This window comes from Liolophura sinensis, chromosome 12, assembly GCF_032854445.1.
Source record: "Liolophura sinensis isolate JHLJ2023 chromosome 12, CUHK_Ljap_v2, whole genome shotgun sequence".
In the NCBI taxonomy this organism is placed as follows: Eukaryota; Metazoa; Mollusca; class Polyplacophora; order Chitonida; family Chitonidae; genus Liolophura; species Liolophura sinensis.
Window position 1 is genome coordinate 4,946,216 of NC_088306.1, and position 17,175 is coordinate 4,963,390.

The 17,175-nt window shown below is 38.8% G+C and overlaps 2 protein-coding genes across 2 annotated transcripts; both read right to left on the reverse strand.

Moving 5' to 3' along the window:
• Positions 1–1,760: 1,760 nt before the first annotated feature.
• On the reverse strand, positions 1,761–9,610 carry LOC135479038 (telomerase Cajal body protein 1-like). Its single transcript, XM_064758749.1, has 9 exons — positions 9,507–9,610; positions 8,447–8,535; positions 7,342–7,432; positions 6,451–6,583; positions 5,912–6,001; positions 4,394–4,512; positions 3,617–3,720; positions 2,897–3,049; positions 1,761–2,165 (listed from the first exon to the last, which is right to left on the reverse strand). Exons 1-9 carry the CDS (start codon positions 9,591–9,593, stop codon positions 2,030–2,032), a joined length of 1,002 nt encoding a protein of 333 aa, XP_064614819.1. The 5' UTR covers positions 9,594–9,610; the 3' UTR covers positions 1,761–2,029.
• Positions 9,593–12,430, reverse strand: LOC135479371 (uncharacterized). The gene is made up of 3 exons (XM_064759196.1): positions 11,874–12,430; positions 10,549–10,644; positions 9,593–9,644 (listed from the first exon to the last, which is right to left on the reverse strand). The coding sequence occupies exons 1-3, from the start codon at positions 12,230–12,232 to the stop codon at positions 9,593–9,595; spliced, it is 507 nt and encodes a 168-aa protein (XP_064615266.1). The 5' UTR covers positions 12,233–12,430.
• Positions 12,431–17,175: the final 4,745 nt, after the last annotated feature.

A 17,175-nucleotide genomic window follows, 5' to 3' on the forward strand; every position in this document is an offset into this window, starting at 1 on the left:
TTCACCAGGCCATGTACAGTTCCCTTCACCTATAAAGAAGTGAAATAATCTAAAGTGAAAATATCCAACCAAAATAAATAAATAAATACAAACAAGGCCACTAATCCTGCAGTCTTGCATTAGGTACCCATGGCATAGGTACAGCTAGGTGAATTTTCTGACATGCAATATGAATAGGTCTCGGTTAAAATGGCAATAGGAAAGTTTGCGATAAAGGTCTAATGATCTGGATTAGTAAAAATGTACACACGGTGAACTAAGGCAAGCTAATGACAAACATTTTCTGACATCACTTCCTGCCTCATGACTTTGACCCCAGTGACCCAAGCTTTGTTAATCATTTCAGCGCTAAATTTGCTAGTGGTGGCAGCAGTGTAAAGCTAACAAAGAGAGCAGGACATGCGCTGTGAGGAGTATGAGTAGTATGGTAAGCCTACCACAGGACGTATACTAGTACATTCATAATTGCATTGTTTCCTGTTTACACTGGCTTCCTCTCTGGTTGTACATGGGAAGGTCTGCTACCAACCAGTGGCAGGTGGGTTTCATCCAGGCTCTGCTCGGTTTCCTCCCACCATAATGCTGGCGGCCGTCATATAAGTGACATAATCCTCAATACCAATCAAATGATCATATAAATAAATAAATTGCATTGTTTTGTTTTTTTTTACTTCCTTGGACGTTTTACATTCAGAAATGACAGAGATTGTTGTAACAAGTACATTTATACAACCATTTTTGGCACACATTGCTGTCATAACATACAGTTCAGTAGCAGTTCCCGGCTGTAAAACCATGATGGGAAAAAAAACACATTACTGGTGTATTGTAAGCACTACACAGTGCAATGTTGTATACAAGATCTGAATGTGCGATGTCTTTCTTGGAATCAAATGTTAGATTGAATGAAACAAATTTTTGTCCCTGCCGCAGTTAGTTTTGATTGTTTCACGTCAAAAATTTTCCGTCCTCTTCAAACACCCATTTGTCATGTTTGTGTATAAATCTTCGATAGTTTTTTTGTAAAGAAACTACCGTAATTCTGCGTAACACTCATGGGGAACTGGTAAAACTCCTTCCTGTCCGTAACATAGCGGTCCAAGAATATGAACTCTTTTTCTCTATTTTCTCTTTCTTTTATTACGTCCCACTTATCGGTATGTACTCATAAACTAGCAACACTGTAGCGAGTACATCAGCACTGCAGCATCACAGAAGTACATCACATACCCTACTGCCATTAGGACCCTTTTATTTAGCCCATCCCATTAATTCAATGCTAAAACTAAGAAACATAGGTCTATGGCCTAATCATAGTAAAACACAAACCAAACCCGTGATAATTTATACATTTATTTATTTAACGCGATAATGTCCTTGTACAAGTGTTTATACAATATTACATTTACATGTTTTATACACATTACTTTGTACAAACAAATACATTTGTCACAGACCTATACACAGTGTAGAAGCTCTGGAAGTTTTAAAGCATGCAGATGCAGCTGGAGGGTTTCTATCCTCACAGAATCTCATCCTGTGTCTAGCTACCTGCAGCCAGCAAGCAGTCTGGTAACAGAGCAATTACAAGGCTTCATATACAACAGCACACACAGCGCTCCCTATCAATGGAGTTCTGATTGGCTAACTCTTATATGTCCACAGCGTTTCTATACACACTTGCAAATGAAAACAAAAAACCAAAAAAAATTTTTTAAAAATACAGAACAAGACAACTCGTTTCAGATAGCAATCCAAAGTTGTCTACCTTATCATTTGTAATAGTATCAGATGTGGCACAGTCTGACAGTTATCAGTCTTGTTTGTGGCAGCATCTGATGTATCACTGTCTGACAGAGTTATCCACCTTGTTCGTGATAGTGTCAGATTTAGCACTGTCTGCCAGAGTTATCCACCTTGCTTGTGATAATGTCAGATTTAGCACTGTCTGCAAGAGTTATCCACCTTGCTTGTGATAGTGTCAGATTTAGCACTGTATGCAAGAGTTATCCACCTTGTTTGATACGCATCACATGTACCACAGTCTGACAGAATTATCTACCTTGTTTGAGATAGGATCTGTATCTTCCTCGTCACTGTCCAACAAGTTTGAAAAGTGACGCTGTCCTGAGGATGTCACCAACAGAGGCATGCTGGGGTGAAGGCTGTAACAATCAAAATGTGAACACATTTAATATTAAACTAATTAACACCCTTGGTTTATTCATTTACTTGATCAGTGTTTTTGCTGTACTCAAGAATATTTCACTTATACGAAGGTGGCCAGCATTATGGTACCTCCACTGAGTTGCTAACATAAACCTCCAGCATAACCCACTGTGTCCATTAGCTATAGAAAAATCCTACCTATTCATCATAATTTTAATTTTTGTATTTTTTTAAAATTTAATTACCCTATTAAATTACATCCATAACTAATTTGCCCATTTTTCCTGATTCTGAGAGTTTTCAAGATTTTAGGAAAGGTGTTTTGAGATTTGCTTGGAACATGGGATGATATTCTGCTGATAAATTGTAAGTTTCAGCAAAATATTTTGTGATATTTATTTGCCTCCAAAAGTGCACTTTTGTGGGTGAAATTTAGGGTATTCCCTTACACAAAGATGGACAGGTGAACTGGGATAATCAATATGTCCACTGAAATAAAGTTTTGCAGGAAGAAAATAGCATTAAGTAACTCTTGATACTGTACACATGTAATGCATTACAATTTAACTTTATAAGTACATCTAGCTATATTTTAGCCAAAAAATTTTTACGTTTATGCAAAGGGTAAACTGTCTCAACTATTCCCAGTACTTTAACCATAACAGTGCCAAACTACAAAATCAGTTTTATAGGTCACCTGCATCTACATCACAAACAGTGTCTGTACCTGGCTCCATTGACAGTGTCATTGTGGGCCTTGTAATTCAGCACAGGTTCTAATACAGGGTCCTGGGAGTCTGGGAGAGTGGCTGGGGCTCGGGTCATGTCCCATACACTAACTGTGCCGTCATGGTTACCTGAGACAAGGTAACGTCCAGAGCTGAGGAGGAAACAGGGCAGGGGTTAAAGTAAAAGACAACAAAGAGCGAAGACCAACTGTTTCTGACAACACTGATTTGAGCATTCAAATCCACATTGGTCAGCTCATTAGAATGTGTATATTCAAGCGCAAAAAAAAGTGTAGAGTTTGTTTCGTTTCACTATCGTTCTTACTGCACCCTGTTTCAAAAACGGAGAAAAGGGCAGTGGAAATCTTGTTTGCACACAGTGACATCGCCTCACATTTTGATGTTGGAACCTTGTTCTTGTGTGGGATTATCACCAATATGCCCTTTAATTGGCCCCAATTTATTTAAATAAATGTATTACCTGATGTTTTTAAATGGTTACCTAATGGGTACTTAAGAAGAGGTATGCCCAAAGTAGAAAAATAAATCTGATGAGAAGAAATTAGGTCAGACTTCTAAAAACTGAAATGGTGAACGTACCTTCAACGACACTCTCTTTTTTTCAAAAAGGGTACACAGGTCTATGGTTGATATCTATATGAAAAAAACATAGATCTTTGTGCGATGGCAGATAAACATTGGCTTGCACATATACTTACTTATCTACATCAAAGTAAATGCGTTGGTTTGTTTCGACTTTTCGAGGAGCTGTGAAGAGAATCTGACCGGGATTACGCAGGTCCCAGCACAAAATCTCCGGGTCCTGTCACAGAACAAAAAAAGTTACAATTTTAACCCTTTCTTTCTATTTTTGTCATGAAAATTCTATTTCAGACCTGTTATATGTTTTACGTGCAAAGGCTATTCATACATGAAGCAAAAGGGTACATTCATATACCTAAAGTTAGTACAGTTAGGCACAGTTTTTTAATGTTTTGAGAGTTCATTATGCTTGAATTAAAACTTTTTTTAGGGTCAGTTTTCAGCACCTTTACATTTTGATTTTTTTCCATCATTTTTAGTCAAAGAAAAGCAGAATTTTTACAAACACTTCTACTTTAGAAAAGTACCAATTACTACATGTATTGTTATTCTGGATGAAAACAGATCCTAACAAATCCTATCTAGACACGATTCCAGATAAACACTGAAATAGTGCACAGCTTCTCAAACTTTCTTGTAAGAATTTAATCAATCGCCAGTGAAATACCCAATCACTTCATTGTTATTCATTTATTTATTTACTTGATTGGTATTGATGCTGAAGTGTTTGCTCCAGGGATTTGCTTTTCAAGGATAAAATCACTTGAAACAAAACGGTATCACCACAGAACAAGATATCAGCTAATTATAAGAACCAATTTCTATCTGCTGTGACAAAGTCATCAAAGCACTTTCCCTACAACAGAAAATCAGGGGAGACAATTGTAACCTACCTTTCTGCCTCCACTGAGTAATTTAGTGCCATCTGGTGTGAACTGAATATGAGTTACTCCCCCTTGATGGCCCTGGAACATGCATACCATCTCTCCATTAGGCTCATAGTAGAGGGCAACTGTAGAGGTAGAAGAAACAGTAAGAATATGTTACTTCAGGATTCATTTCATTTATACTTGATGCCAGCTTCATTACCACCAGAAGGCGTTTATGATGGGAAGTCTGACTTTTGGGCAGTAAGTCCACTGGTGGTGGAGAATTGGGGGGGGGGGCACGGTTTGTTTGGGGGTTGGCTTTTGTTTGAGGTTGGGGCTGGTGGGGGTTGGTGGTGGGGGGTGGGCGTAATGCAATGACACAAAGAACATGTATTCTATGTATGCAAGAGTGATGGATTTTAAAAGATAAGACACCACCAGGCTAAATGTACATGTATATATGCATCATTAAAGTATCTCATACGAAGTTTAAAAAGTATAATTTTTTGTGTTTGTGATGTTGCATAAACAAGACATGGCAGTTCACAGTAAGTAAAATTTCGCAAGTTTAGAAAATTCAAAGCTCTACCATGAAATCAGTTATGAAATCAATTTCCACTTATGTCACCACAACCCTTTTAACCATACGTGCGTGGGGTAAGAGTGAAACAACACTGTGATGCCGGTCGCTTTAACATGAGGATTGCATGCGCATTGAGGGTGTGAGTGGCATGAATGTACAGGCAGACAGATGAACACACAAACAGAAAGACACACATACAGATGTATGGGCAGATGGACAGACGGTCGCTTTAACATGGCGCATTGAGGGTGTGAATGGTATGAATGTGTGAATGTGAAAAGATGGGCAGATTGGCAGACGGACAGACACATGAACAGACAAACAGACGGGCACACATACAGATGTATGGGCAGATGGACAGACAAAAAGTTGGACAGACAGAGAGACGGAGAGAGAAATAGACAGACAGACAAACAGATGGATGGGCAGTTGGACAGACAAACAGTTGGACGGAGAGTTAGACACACAAACAGTTGGACGAACAGATAGACAGAAGAACACTTGGACAGACAAACAGCTGGATGGGCAGAGAGATGGACAGACAAAACAGTTAGATGGACAGTTACACAGACAGTTAGGACAGATAGACAGACAAACAGTTAGATGGACAAATACGTACAAACAGCTGGATGAACAAACAAACAGATAGATAGATAGACAGACAGACAGGTGAACTGGGATGATGAAATTGTTAATTAAAATAAAATTTTGCCAAAAGAAAATAGCAGTAAGTAACTCCTGATACAGTACACATACAATGCATTACAATTCAACTATTATAATTGGCGATAGTTCAGCCATAAATTTTTAATACATGATGAAATCTTGTCAAAGTCAGTGGTATACAGTTTCTTCCTTTAGCCTCTTTCATAAATATGACACTCAAGACAGTCAAGTTATATTTAATACTGCATAAACAAGAATCAAATACACTGTACTAAATAAAAAATCAAACTGACCACTTCGGGAGTACGATCCAGCTGCATACAGCCCAGCATCCAGGGGGCTAGAGGCGATGCAGGAGATGATACCCGCTTGACCCTCCTTCACTATGGATCAATAAACAAACACCCCATGATGATACATTTATTTATTTATTGATTGATTTGATTGGTGTTTTACGCCGTGCTCAAGAATATTTCACTTATACGCCATCAGCCAGCATTATGGTGGGAGGAAAGCAGGCAGAGCCCTGGAGAAACCCACGACCATCTGCAGGTTGCCGCAAGACCTTCCCACTTATGGCCAGAGAGGAAGCCAGCACAAGCTGGACTTGAACTCACAGCGGCTGCATTGGTGAGAGGCTTCTGGGTCATTACGCAGAGATAGTGCACTAACCAACTGAGCCATGGACACCCCACCTCAACCACAACAACTCACAATCCTCAATATGAGGACAACTCCCTCATTAACATGAATTTATCAGAAGTAATGTAGAAGAGTGTCCAAAATTTGCAATCGTTGAAACCTGCACTGTGAGGAGTATGACAGGACTTACTGTAAGTCAGTCTTTGTTCACACTGCCGTCCTGGTCTGTCAACATTAAACACTCTGACTGTCTTGTTAAACCCACAGTACAGTTTGCTGCCATCACCACTGAAAGACACACAATGTGCTGGAGTCACCTCATCCTGGAAGCGAGAAACAAAAATATTCTGAATTAATGTTTCCTATTTTTCAAACAGCTATACCAGAAATTTCTGGCAATGAAATTTTTTGCATTTAACAAAAATAGATCAAATTATTCCCTTTCAACAAATATCATACTCAGACCTGTAAAATGTTAAAGTGATTCAAATCTTTGAAAATAATGCGACCTGGTTTATAAATTTTAGAAGCTATTTTGAATTTAAATTTATCAGACTATTCTAAAATAATAACAAAAAAATTGACTGGATACGGGCTGATTAACATGCTTCGACATGTCCTCTTTAACAGTACTTTGTATTTTGTTATCACCCCTGGCATTTAATTTAACATTGATTCTAATACACAATACACTTAATCACAAATTTTATAATTTACAGTACTTTATATGCAAGCAGTGAATCAATGATGGAAAATCAGCACTTTTAAAGATACCCCCCCTCTTTGTTTAACAATGCTTTCCCTGTTACTGGGCGCCGATGCCAACACTCGGGACATGACATAGCTTGATAAGCTACTCTGTACAGGGCTGTTTAGGTCTGTTAATACCCTCCCTTCTCAATAACTATTATTATTTGTTGTCTTTTCTTCTTCAAAATACAAAATATGACCAAAATGAAAATTGTTTTTAGATTACTGGCACAATTTTATTTATTTCATACATGTATTCTTCTTTTTTGAAATAAGTACAAGTATTCAAGATTCCTTTAAACAATGCTTAAGTTTGTGAAGACATACGTACAACTTGATTAAAGGCCCTGTAGGAGCATCTGAGCTCCCCGGTGAAGGCGTCCCACAGATGGATTGGTGTGTTGGATGAGGTTGTGGCAAAACTGAAAGCATGTACAACAAACAATCTTTGTCTACGTTATGCAGATTTCACGGCAAACTTTGCATGTGTATGTGAACTTAATTAACAGAAGAGTCTCACAATGAGTAAATCTGTTTCATCTATTGATTAGACAATTCCTCCACAGTAATTGGTTAACACACTATACAATGGCAGTCTTCATTATTGATGGAGGAGACAGTGGTGTTAAGGGATAAACCACCGACCTTTGGCTGGTTACTGATATGCTTTCCCACAAGAATTATGAATGTCATAATTCATTATCTGTGTCACAATTTATTATCAGTGTCATAATCAATCACCAGCATGAAATCCATTATACTAGCAACACAATTCATTATCTGTGTCACAATTTATTATCAGTGTCATAATTTATTATCAGTGTCATAATCAATTTCCAGCATGAAATCCATTATACTAGCAACACAATTCATTATTTGTGTCACAATTTATTATCAGTGTCATAACTTATTATCAGTGTCATAATCAATTTCCAGCATGAAATCCATTATATTAGCAACATAATTCATTACCAGCATCACAGTTTATTATCAGTGTCATAATCAATTTCCAGCATGAAATCCATTATATTAGCGACACAATTCATTATCTATATCATAATCCATCATCAGCTTCATAATCTATTATCAAGCATTTATTTAGCTTCATCTACTCATCAACGGTGTGGGTATCTGTAAGGCAGAGATAGGCACTGCCATCATAAAACACATCTAACCTCCTCAGGCCACATCAAAGGCCAATTCCACAAAGTATTTTTGGCTTAGGTTAAAATTCGAAACTTCTTCACCAAGCTTAGTTTTTGAAACAAGAAGTTGAAATTTGGATATATTTGTCATAAGGCAGACAAACTGACGAAAAATAAGCTGATAAGAAACATAAGAAAAATAAGCAATAAACCTATTGTATTTCAAATTTTGACTTAAGTCAGAAATGGCTTTGTGGAATAGGCCCCCAGGCTACAGTGTACATTACATACCAGCAAGTTGCAGGGTCGGCTGAGGACATGAGGGGGTACCAGCTGTAATCGTAGACAGTCTCCGACTCCTGTATCTTCAGTACAGATGTCTGTGAAAAGAACAAGACAAAGAGCTTTTTGAGAGACAAAATACAGATATCTCCTTTCTTTACCATCTTCTCCATTCCACATGTACTGTATTTGTCTAAGTAACTATAAAGCTAAAAGTGAGGGTGTATTGTTCATGGTATGCAAAGGCAGCGTATGTACCGTAACTCTTCTAGATGCTTCAGGAATTCTGACACTCTAGAATATCCCCACCCCAACACCCAGGTATTTAAACTTCTGGGAGTGCCGCCGACAGGGATGGCTGATTGGTGTTTATACGAAGTAAGTGGATTAAAGGTAGATGGTGAAACTCATCCTAACTTACCCCGCTCCACCCCACCCCCTCCTCCAACCTCCCCACCTAAAACACCCCTGAAAAGATCAATAGAACTCTCAAGAGTCCAGCAAAATGAATGACCTATTAAATAAACGATAGTGGTGATGTTTTTTTGTGGAGAAAGTCAGAGTAAAATACCCACTATGTTCCCAATGTACACGTACCTGATACAACTCCTTAAAATGACAATACTAAACCAAATGTATTTATTGATTACTGTAAATCTTCAACCTTTTGAACCACTACTGCTCTTTTTTTCAGTCGAATTTATGCATACAATTATTCTGAAAATGAAGCTAAAATGATTTGTTTGTGTCTTTAAAAATATAGCTTTCATAAAACTGTGCAAATTATTTATCTCCACTCCACAGTTCTCTGTGAATGTTTCAAATATTTCAAAATGTTTTCTCACCAGAGAAAACAGCCTGCGCTGAAGGGGTTGTACGTAACATTTCACTTTTGGATTGATCCACTGCTTTGCTTTGAGTTTCCGTTGGCAACATGTAAATTTGTTGTGAATTGATGATTGTCAAAATGGCTAAAACATTTCTGACAAGCTTAGTCACATTGGCGAAGGGAAAAAAACGGTTAGCGCTAGGACACCATGCATAGATCTAACAGAATATAAAATCTTACCATTTCCTCTAGGTTTTCTGTCTGGCCAGTTAGCAGCGGTTCAGGTAGGTTAAACAGTTTGAGCAAACAGTCATTACTGCAGGTCATCAAGCAACTGCCATCTGGTGACCTAAAGAAGAGGGAGGGAAGAGCCATTGCCTGGCAATGTTCAAAGGAAAGAGAGCAATTTATTTATGAAACATTAAAATATTTGGAGGCATGGCATGAACAGAACCTAAGACAAATGCCTGATTGTTTTTTAAAAAATGGCAACTGAAAGGAATGAAATAGGAATTGAAAAAATTTACTTTGAGAGATAAATAAAAAAGAAATTCCATCAATACCCCAATAAAAATTTTTATTTATTTATTTATTTGATTGGTGTTTTATGCTGTACTCAAGAATATTTCACTTATATGATGGCAGCCAGCATTATGGTGGGGGGAAGCCCGGCAGAGCCCGGGGGAAACCCACGACCATCTGCAGGTTTAAGAAAGTTGTGCCCAGTTTTTGGGGGGTCCCTGGGGTTACAAACGAACATATTTTAATGACAGTCTAATATGATATCAGAACTAATTCTTCAACCTTTTCTCATGTTTGCCAGGTGTTTAATCAAGCATATTCTGAAGGCATTATTCTATGTGGGCTGATAAAATGACACTCTTTTATGAAGCCCTGAAAATGGCCGATCCAACCAGTGTAATTTGTCTCCAAAATCTAATTACAAATGTGCATAAATTACACTGAAAGGAATTAGGGTATTCCCCCTACAGTTCAAATAGTAGGCCTATGTGTTAACATGTGGGATAACTATATGGAACTTAAGACTGACCCTTCAGGCTCATTGCTTTATAGCTATCCCTAATTTTAGGCCTGTCAAAGGATATTTCCCCCTAAAAGCTTCCCCCAAAAGCAGCTCAATGACCAGTCAATTAACGTAATGCCATTGATACAACATGTTTTTGCATTATAATGTGGAATGATGCATATAACAGAAGTATAAACCGAGAGCCATTTTCCACTTTGATACTGACCAGAACTCTGCGATCATGCTTAGACTTACCACTTACATCCCCTGAGGAAGTTGTCTGTCTGTGAGAACTCTGCCCAGGCTCCACAAATCTGTACAGGAGGTTTGCTGACATCGTATTCCACTGTACTGATAAACATAAAATCACTCTTATCAACATGCTATACAATGAATGAATGAATGAACGCTTGGAGTTTGATGTCGTACTTAACAAATTTTCACTCATATGATAACAAGGATCATTACGTGTGTGTACAAATACTGTGTCTCCTTGTAGTATGGTGAGTCCATGGTACCACTGAAGTATCATGCCCAAACCACCAGACATCACACCACACCCAGTCACATTATTCAGACTCTGGGTCAACCAGTCCTGTTTCCTTGCTCTAACTTACACAGCAACAAGTACCAGTTTTAAAGTCTTTGGTATGACCCGACCTGGGTTTGATCCCTGGTTTCCTGACTTCCACCAAACGGTCCGTGAACATGCTATATGATCTAATTATTAATTGAGAAGTATGGCACAGTATAAACTTTATCAGTCTTATACACATGGAGTGTAATCCACTGTCACAATGACATCATCTTCCACTCCAATCATACATCTTGAGCACGGCGTAAAACATCAATCAAATCAAAACCAATCATACACCTCCTTCTACATACTAGTATATTAAAACCACATGGTCACATCATATGCTTAACTGACAAGGCACATGTATCTGTCAGACAGGCCTTCGTTTTTCGTTTTGAGCAGGTATGTGATTATCAGATCCCTTTCCATGTTTGTGAACTTTGAGTGAGCTGTGCACACCTATATGTCTAAGTCACAATGCTGCGCTAACACACTAACTACTTGGCCATGGAGGCCCCAACTTAAACTTGAAGGCAGGACCGCAATTGAATATTAGCATGAGAATAACATAAAAATGGATTGTTTTAACGAAATTTTTCGCTCGTACGATGACTGTCAGTATTAGGAGTGGAGGAAACTGGAGTGCCAGGGGTTAATCACCGACCTTTGGCATGTTGCTGACAAACTTTCCCAGCTTGTGATGTATAGATATACACGTCATATTGTGGGAAGACAAGTGGTCTTCAATAAAAATATAGTGAGTTAGTGAGGAAAATTTGTTGTCCTGAGCTGGGTTGGAACCCACAGCTCTTGTGTCCTTCAGAATGCAATCCATTGCAAGTGCAAATACAACAAATATACAACAAAATATAGAACAAATATTTATGTTTATGTATAACAGACACTGCAGCAAAATTATGGAGGTGAAACACCCATCAAGTTATAAGGTCTTTCAATCCTTCCTAAATCCAAAGTATTAGTACCTTTTTTTTTTATATCCTACCTTTCAACATACATCTCAGGGTTTAACACACCGTCTGATTTATTGTCATCATTGACATCCTCTGTGTTATCACTAGTGTTATCCTTTTTATCACCATAAGTCTCAGATTCCTCTCTCTCTTCAGTCCTTAGTTCATCACTGCATCTATCCACCTCCATGTTCTCTGTTGCCATGGAAACATCCTGATTCAGCACCAGCGATTCCTGCTGTTCGTGATTTTGCTTCTGATTATCTGATATTTCTGATAGACCATCATTTTTGACATCACTAACATTGTCTGTATTTTCAACAGATATTTCAGAATTTTTTGAGTTCTCCAATGGTTCACTTGGTGTTTCTTGGTACGTAGTCTCCATCATTAGTCCTGACCCTGTCTGTGAACTTCAGATGCTCTCTGAGTCAGAGGGTACACTCTGGTCAGATTTGTTTCCCCTTTGGGTATCCCTACAATGTTCTCCTTACATCAGTCACTTTCCATGTCAGGTGCTTGTCAAAAAGCTAGAAGGTCAGGAGCTTTCACATTCTGCAAATCTGCTATCACTCTAGCAACATCCAAAATCCTGCTTAAAACAGAGTAGAAACAAGCAACATCAAAATCAAATCACATCAAAAGCACCCCTCATTGGGTGGAATATACCGGTACATCTCCACCACCAACCCACCCTCAGCACTGCAGAGTTTTAAGCAATGACAGAAGAATAGGCTGAAAGGGATCAAAGCTTTCCTTATTTAGCTTTACAGCAGCAAATTCCTGATGGTCAGGGTGATAATTTGCATCTGTTGTTGAGGCATGAGAGGTACATGTAGGCTGTACAACTTGCAGCTGTTGTTGAGGCATGAGAGGTACATGTAGGTACTACAACTTGCAGCTGTTGTTGAGGCATGAAAAGTACATGTAGGTAGTACAATTTGCAGCTGTTGTTGAGGCATGAGGGGTACATGTAGGCAGTACAATTTGCAGCTGTTGTTGAGGCATGAGGGGTACATGTAGGTAGTACAACTTGCAGCTGTTGTTGAGGCATGAGGGGTACATGTAGGTAGTACAATTTGCAGCTGTTGTTGAGACATGAGAGGTACATGTAGGCAGTACAATTTGAAGGTGTTGTTGAGGCATGAAAAGTACATGTAGGCAGTACAATTTGCAGCTGTTGCTGAGGCATGAGGGGTACATGTAGGTAGTACAATTTGCAGCTGTTGTTGAGGCATGAGGGGTACATGTAGGTAGTACAATTTGCAGCTGTTGTTGAGGCATGAGAGGTACATGTAGGCAGTACAATTTGCAGCTGTTGTTGAGGCATGAGGGGTACATGTAGGTAGTACAACTTGCAGCTGTTGTTGAGGCATGAGAGGTACATGTAGGCAGTACAATTTGCAGCTGTTGTTGAGGCATGAGGGGTACATGTAGGTAGTACAATTTGCAGCTGTTGTTGAGGCATGAGAGATATATGTAGGTAGTACAACTTGCAGTTGTTGTTGAGGCATGAGGGGTACATGTAGGTAGTACAATTTGCAGCTGTTGTTGAGGCATGAGGGGTACATGTAGGTTGTACAATTTGCAGGATTATGAGAGCATTATCTAAATGACAGTGTGCAGTCAAAACCAAGGTAATATCAGATAATCCCTTGTAGACTGGGTTTAAGCAGGTTGTTAATGGGAGATCCGTGTGGGGGCAACCCACGCATATTCCAGAAATTTGGTGAACAGCATAGGGGTTCCAAGCCAAGGCATGCGGGGTCTATATGGGAAAGAAAGGACTTGGGAATGTTTGTTTTCAACATCTACTGTATTTGTTCAACAATCCTCACGGTTGCGAGGTGTTTATTCAAGCATATTCTGAAGGCATTATTTGTAATGACTGATAACATTATACTTTTTGTGAAGCCCTGGAACTCGCCAATCTAACTAATGTAGTTTTGTCAAAATCAAATTAAAAAGTCTGCATAAATTGCCATGAAAGTTACTCTTTCATATGCGAAATGGTTGAGGAAGTAGGGTATCCGTATTTGACTGTGTCTTTGTCTCGATTTTACACAGCCCAACAACCAACCCACCAAAATACTCGTCAGAACACATATCAAACTATACACTAATTAAATTCTTTCTAATTGCATGCTATTATCTTGTACGGCAATGGCATGGACAAGAACATGCAAAACTGTCTAAATTTCAGGAACTTAATGATGCAGTCTATGACTCAAAACAAGCCTTACAGACCTTTCTTTGGGCGCCCTAGCCACATTTTCACAAATTTCTGACAATAACTGTCAAATAATCAACCAAAATTTACTGTTTATGTTGGTCACATTTTATTAGCTGTCTAATGATATACTATGCTATCCTCAGGTGAAGTGGCCTACATCAACATGTGAGGGTTGTTTTACATGATAGTTTATATATGTATATCTAATATGAGATATACAAAGAGATGTGCATGTTTTAAGTACAGGTTATTGTTGTTGAACATAATTAGATTCATTCTTAAATTACTGGTAATTTTACATATGTTGTGCTATACATATTCACTTTTTGATGACGATTATTTTGAGCCCATTATCATTGTACTATATGTTCAGTGTAAACCAAGATATGGTCAAAAATAAATTTGCAGATATCTGATATCAAGAGATATCAACCAATACGGCAATGACAGATAGGCCTACCACTCGAAACACTGACCAATACGGCTAATCAACTGTGTTCCCCTGGGCTCTGCTCTGTTTCCTCCCACCATAATTCTGGCCGCTGTCATATAGGTGAAATATTCTTGACACCAATCAAATACATAAATAAACAATCCACAGTGAGCTTTGAAATCGTGCATGCCACAATCTATGTTTCAAATGTCTGAAGGCAATATAAAATAGAATAGTTACATATATACCCTTTACCAGTCTTTTGTTCCTTATAGTACAACACAAAAGAATCAAATTAATTATATTTAATTAAACTTCAATTTTGTAAAAAAAACTTTCTATCACTTTCCTTACTTAGGCCTACATAGGCATCCAAACTTTTGAGGTCCAAACTGTATAAACGGGGTTAGAATCGGTTTAATTCAGATCCTGCAGATTATGGAACAAAGCTCTGAAAGTACCCCGCACGGTGACCAGTCATGCTTGTACAGTTTTAGGCCTGTTAAGTGTCCAAGGCTGTATGGTGTTGTTGTTGTTGTAACAGTAAATAAAACCAACGTGCGGCATCATTTATTTCTGTTAAGATAAGAATCCAAAGGATAAGTTTAACTGTTGTTAACCTTAATCACACCCTTATATGAAATAAATATGCCAGGAACTTTCTCCAAATCACGTGACAAAATACCTCCCGCTAAGTCCCACAAACAATTCCTTACTTTGATCTTTTGAAAGCAGAGGTAGGTTTAATACAGGTGGAGGTAAAAACTGGGACTTGAAACAGAAACGTCATCTGAACAGATATCACGCGCCACACAAATTTGTGTATAAAACGTGAAAAACTGTACGAAAAATAGGAAAAAGTAGAAAATTTCGGACCACTGGGAATACGTCTAGAAATGTTTAATCTTTCTTATTCATTGAGATATTCTACGATTTCGTTATATTACAATTTACATTTTATCGTAAAAATGAAATAACCTGTTGTAACATAAACAAATATACAGAGGCACACAGTGCTAAGAGTACCATGGAGGTAGAGATTTAACTCCATGAGAGTGCCGACTGTACTATCATAGATTCGGGTAGCAGCACATAATGCTGTGGAAACGGTACTGATAGCCTGGAGATTTTGGCTGTGGGGATATGAGACAAATGTCGGACAGGCTGAAGCTGATAGTAAACAAAGAGGTTGTTTAGGCCACACATACGGCTAATGTACACATAGTATACAGTAACGAAGTAGAAAATTCAATAACATTGAGTTGGTGTATCTGATATAATTTACACTATCGTTTATTTAAAACAAAAGAGAAGTGGTAAATGTCGAATTTTAGTGCAACCGGTATTGCTCGGAGCTGGCCCTGTCTTCGTCGTAGCTCTTACCTTGAGACCTCCGCGCCGAGCGCTACAGACCTGATTATATGGCTACACACACTTTTTTTTTTTTTTTTTTTTTTTTTTTTTGATTGGTGTTTTACGCCGTACTCAAGAATATTTCACTTATACGACGGCGGCCAGCATTATGGTGGGTGGAAACCGGGCACAGCCCGGCGGAAACCCACGACCATCCGCAGGTTGCTGGCAGACCTTCCCACGTACGGCCGGAGAGGAAGCCAGCATGAGCTGGTCTTGAACTCACAGCGACCGCATTGGTGAGAGGCTTCTGGGTCACTACGCTGCGCTAGCGCGCTAACCGACTGAGCCACGGAGGCCCCGCTACACACACTTAAGTCTTGCCCTACAGTGGGTCTTTGGATTTTTGGAACCCTTACATCCATTTAGGCCTTTTACTTTGAAGCCAAGGAAACAAGAAAAAATACCTTTTCATGTTGGAATTTGAAGAAAAATCATTCTTGGAAGAAATTAATTTTCAAAACCTGATTTTCATTTCAAATTAAAAAATTACATTTATCTAGAAGCGAAAAGCCCCAGTGCCAGCCAATTCAGAACTATCTTATAAAACTTGAAGTTGGGATGGCGAAAAGGACATTCGCATGCATATAGATTTAAATCGTTCTCATTCGAAACGTGTTACATTTCCAACCATGTATCAAGCTTTATTAAACAGCTGGTCTTGTGGGGTTTTACAGGAAACATATCATTGGTTTGTGTGATCAGTGTCCGGCACAACCGTGACAGTTTTCCTTTCTCACAAAGCTCACCTTGTTCTCCCATGATGTGTAAGGAGGAACCATTATTTACGTATGACCAGAACGGTTGTCATCAATGTCCAGATCTCCATATTTCCTCACAAAGCTCACCTTGTTCTCCCATGACGTGTAAGGAGGAACCATTATTTACAGCCGACAAGAACGGCTGTAATCAGCGCCCAGATCTCCAGATTTTCTCACAAAGTTCTCCTTGTTCTACCATAACGTGTAACCATTATGTGTGGAGGGAAACCACCACTGTATACTGTGTGGTTACAGCTGTACTGGGAAGGGTGCTGTACCTCAACCCATCAGGCCTTACAGGAGGGAAACCCTCACAGTATGCTGTGTGGTTACAGCTGTTCCGAGAAGGGTGCTGTAATTAAACCTGTCAGGCCTTACAGGAGGGAAACCATCATAGTATGCTGTGTTGCCACAACTTTGATAGAAGGAGCGGCGTGACTAAAACTGGCAAGTTTTGACTAAGTCCAGAGTGACACCTGTAAACTAATGTGTGA

Bases quoted from the DNA above. Each gene is read 5' to 3' on its own strand.
- LOC135479038 (XM_064758749.1), bottom strand. From the start codon at position 9,593: ATGACCTGCAGTAATGACTGTTTGCTCAAACTGTTTAACCTACCTGAA. The intron at 7,433-8,446 runs GTATGTAATGTA...ACATGCTTTCAG, and splicing joins GCCGACCCTGCAACTTGCTG to TTTTGCCACAACCTCATCCA. The intron at 4,513-5,911 runs GTCAGTTTGATT...CTACCTCTACAG, and splicing joins TGGATCGTACTCCCGAAGTG to TTGCCCTCTACTATGAGCCT.
- LOC135479371 (XM_064759196.1), bottom strand. From the start codon at position 12,232: ATGATGGAGACTACGTACCAAGAAACACCAAGTGAACCATTGGAGAAC. The intron at 10,645-11,873 runs GTAGGATATAAA...TATGTTTATCAG, and splicing joins CCTGAGATGTATGTTGAAAG to TACAGTGGAATACGATGTCA. The intron at 9,645-10,548 runs GTAAGTCTAAGC...GAACATTGCCAG, and splicing joins TTCCTCAGGGGATGTAAGTG to GCAATGGCTCTTCCCTCCCT.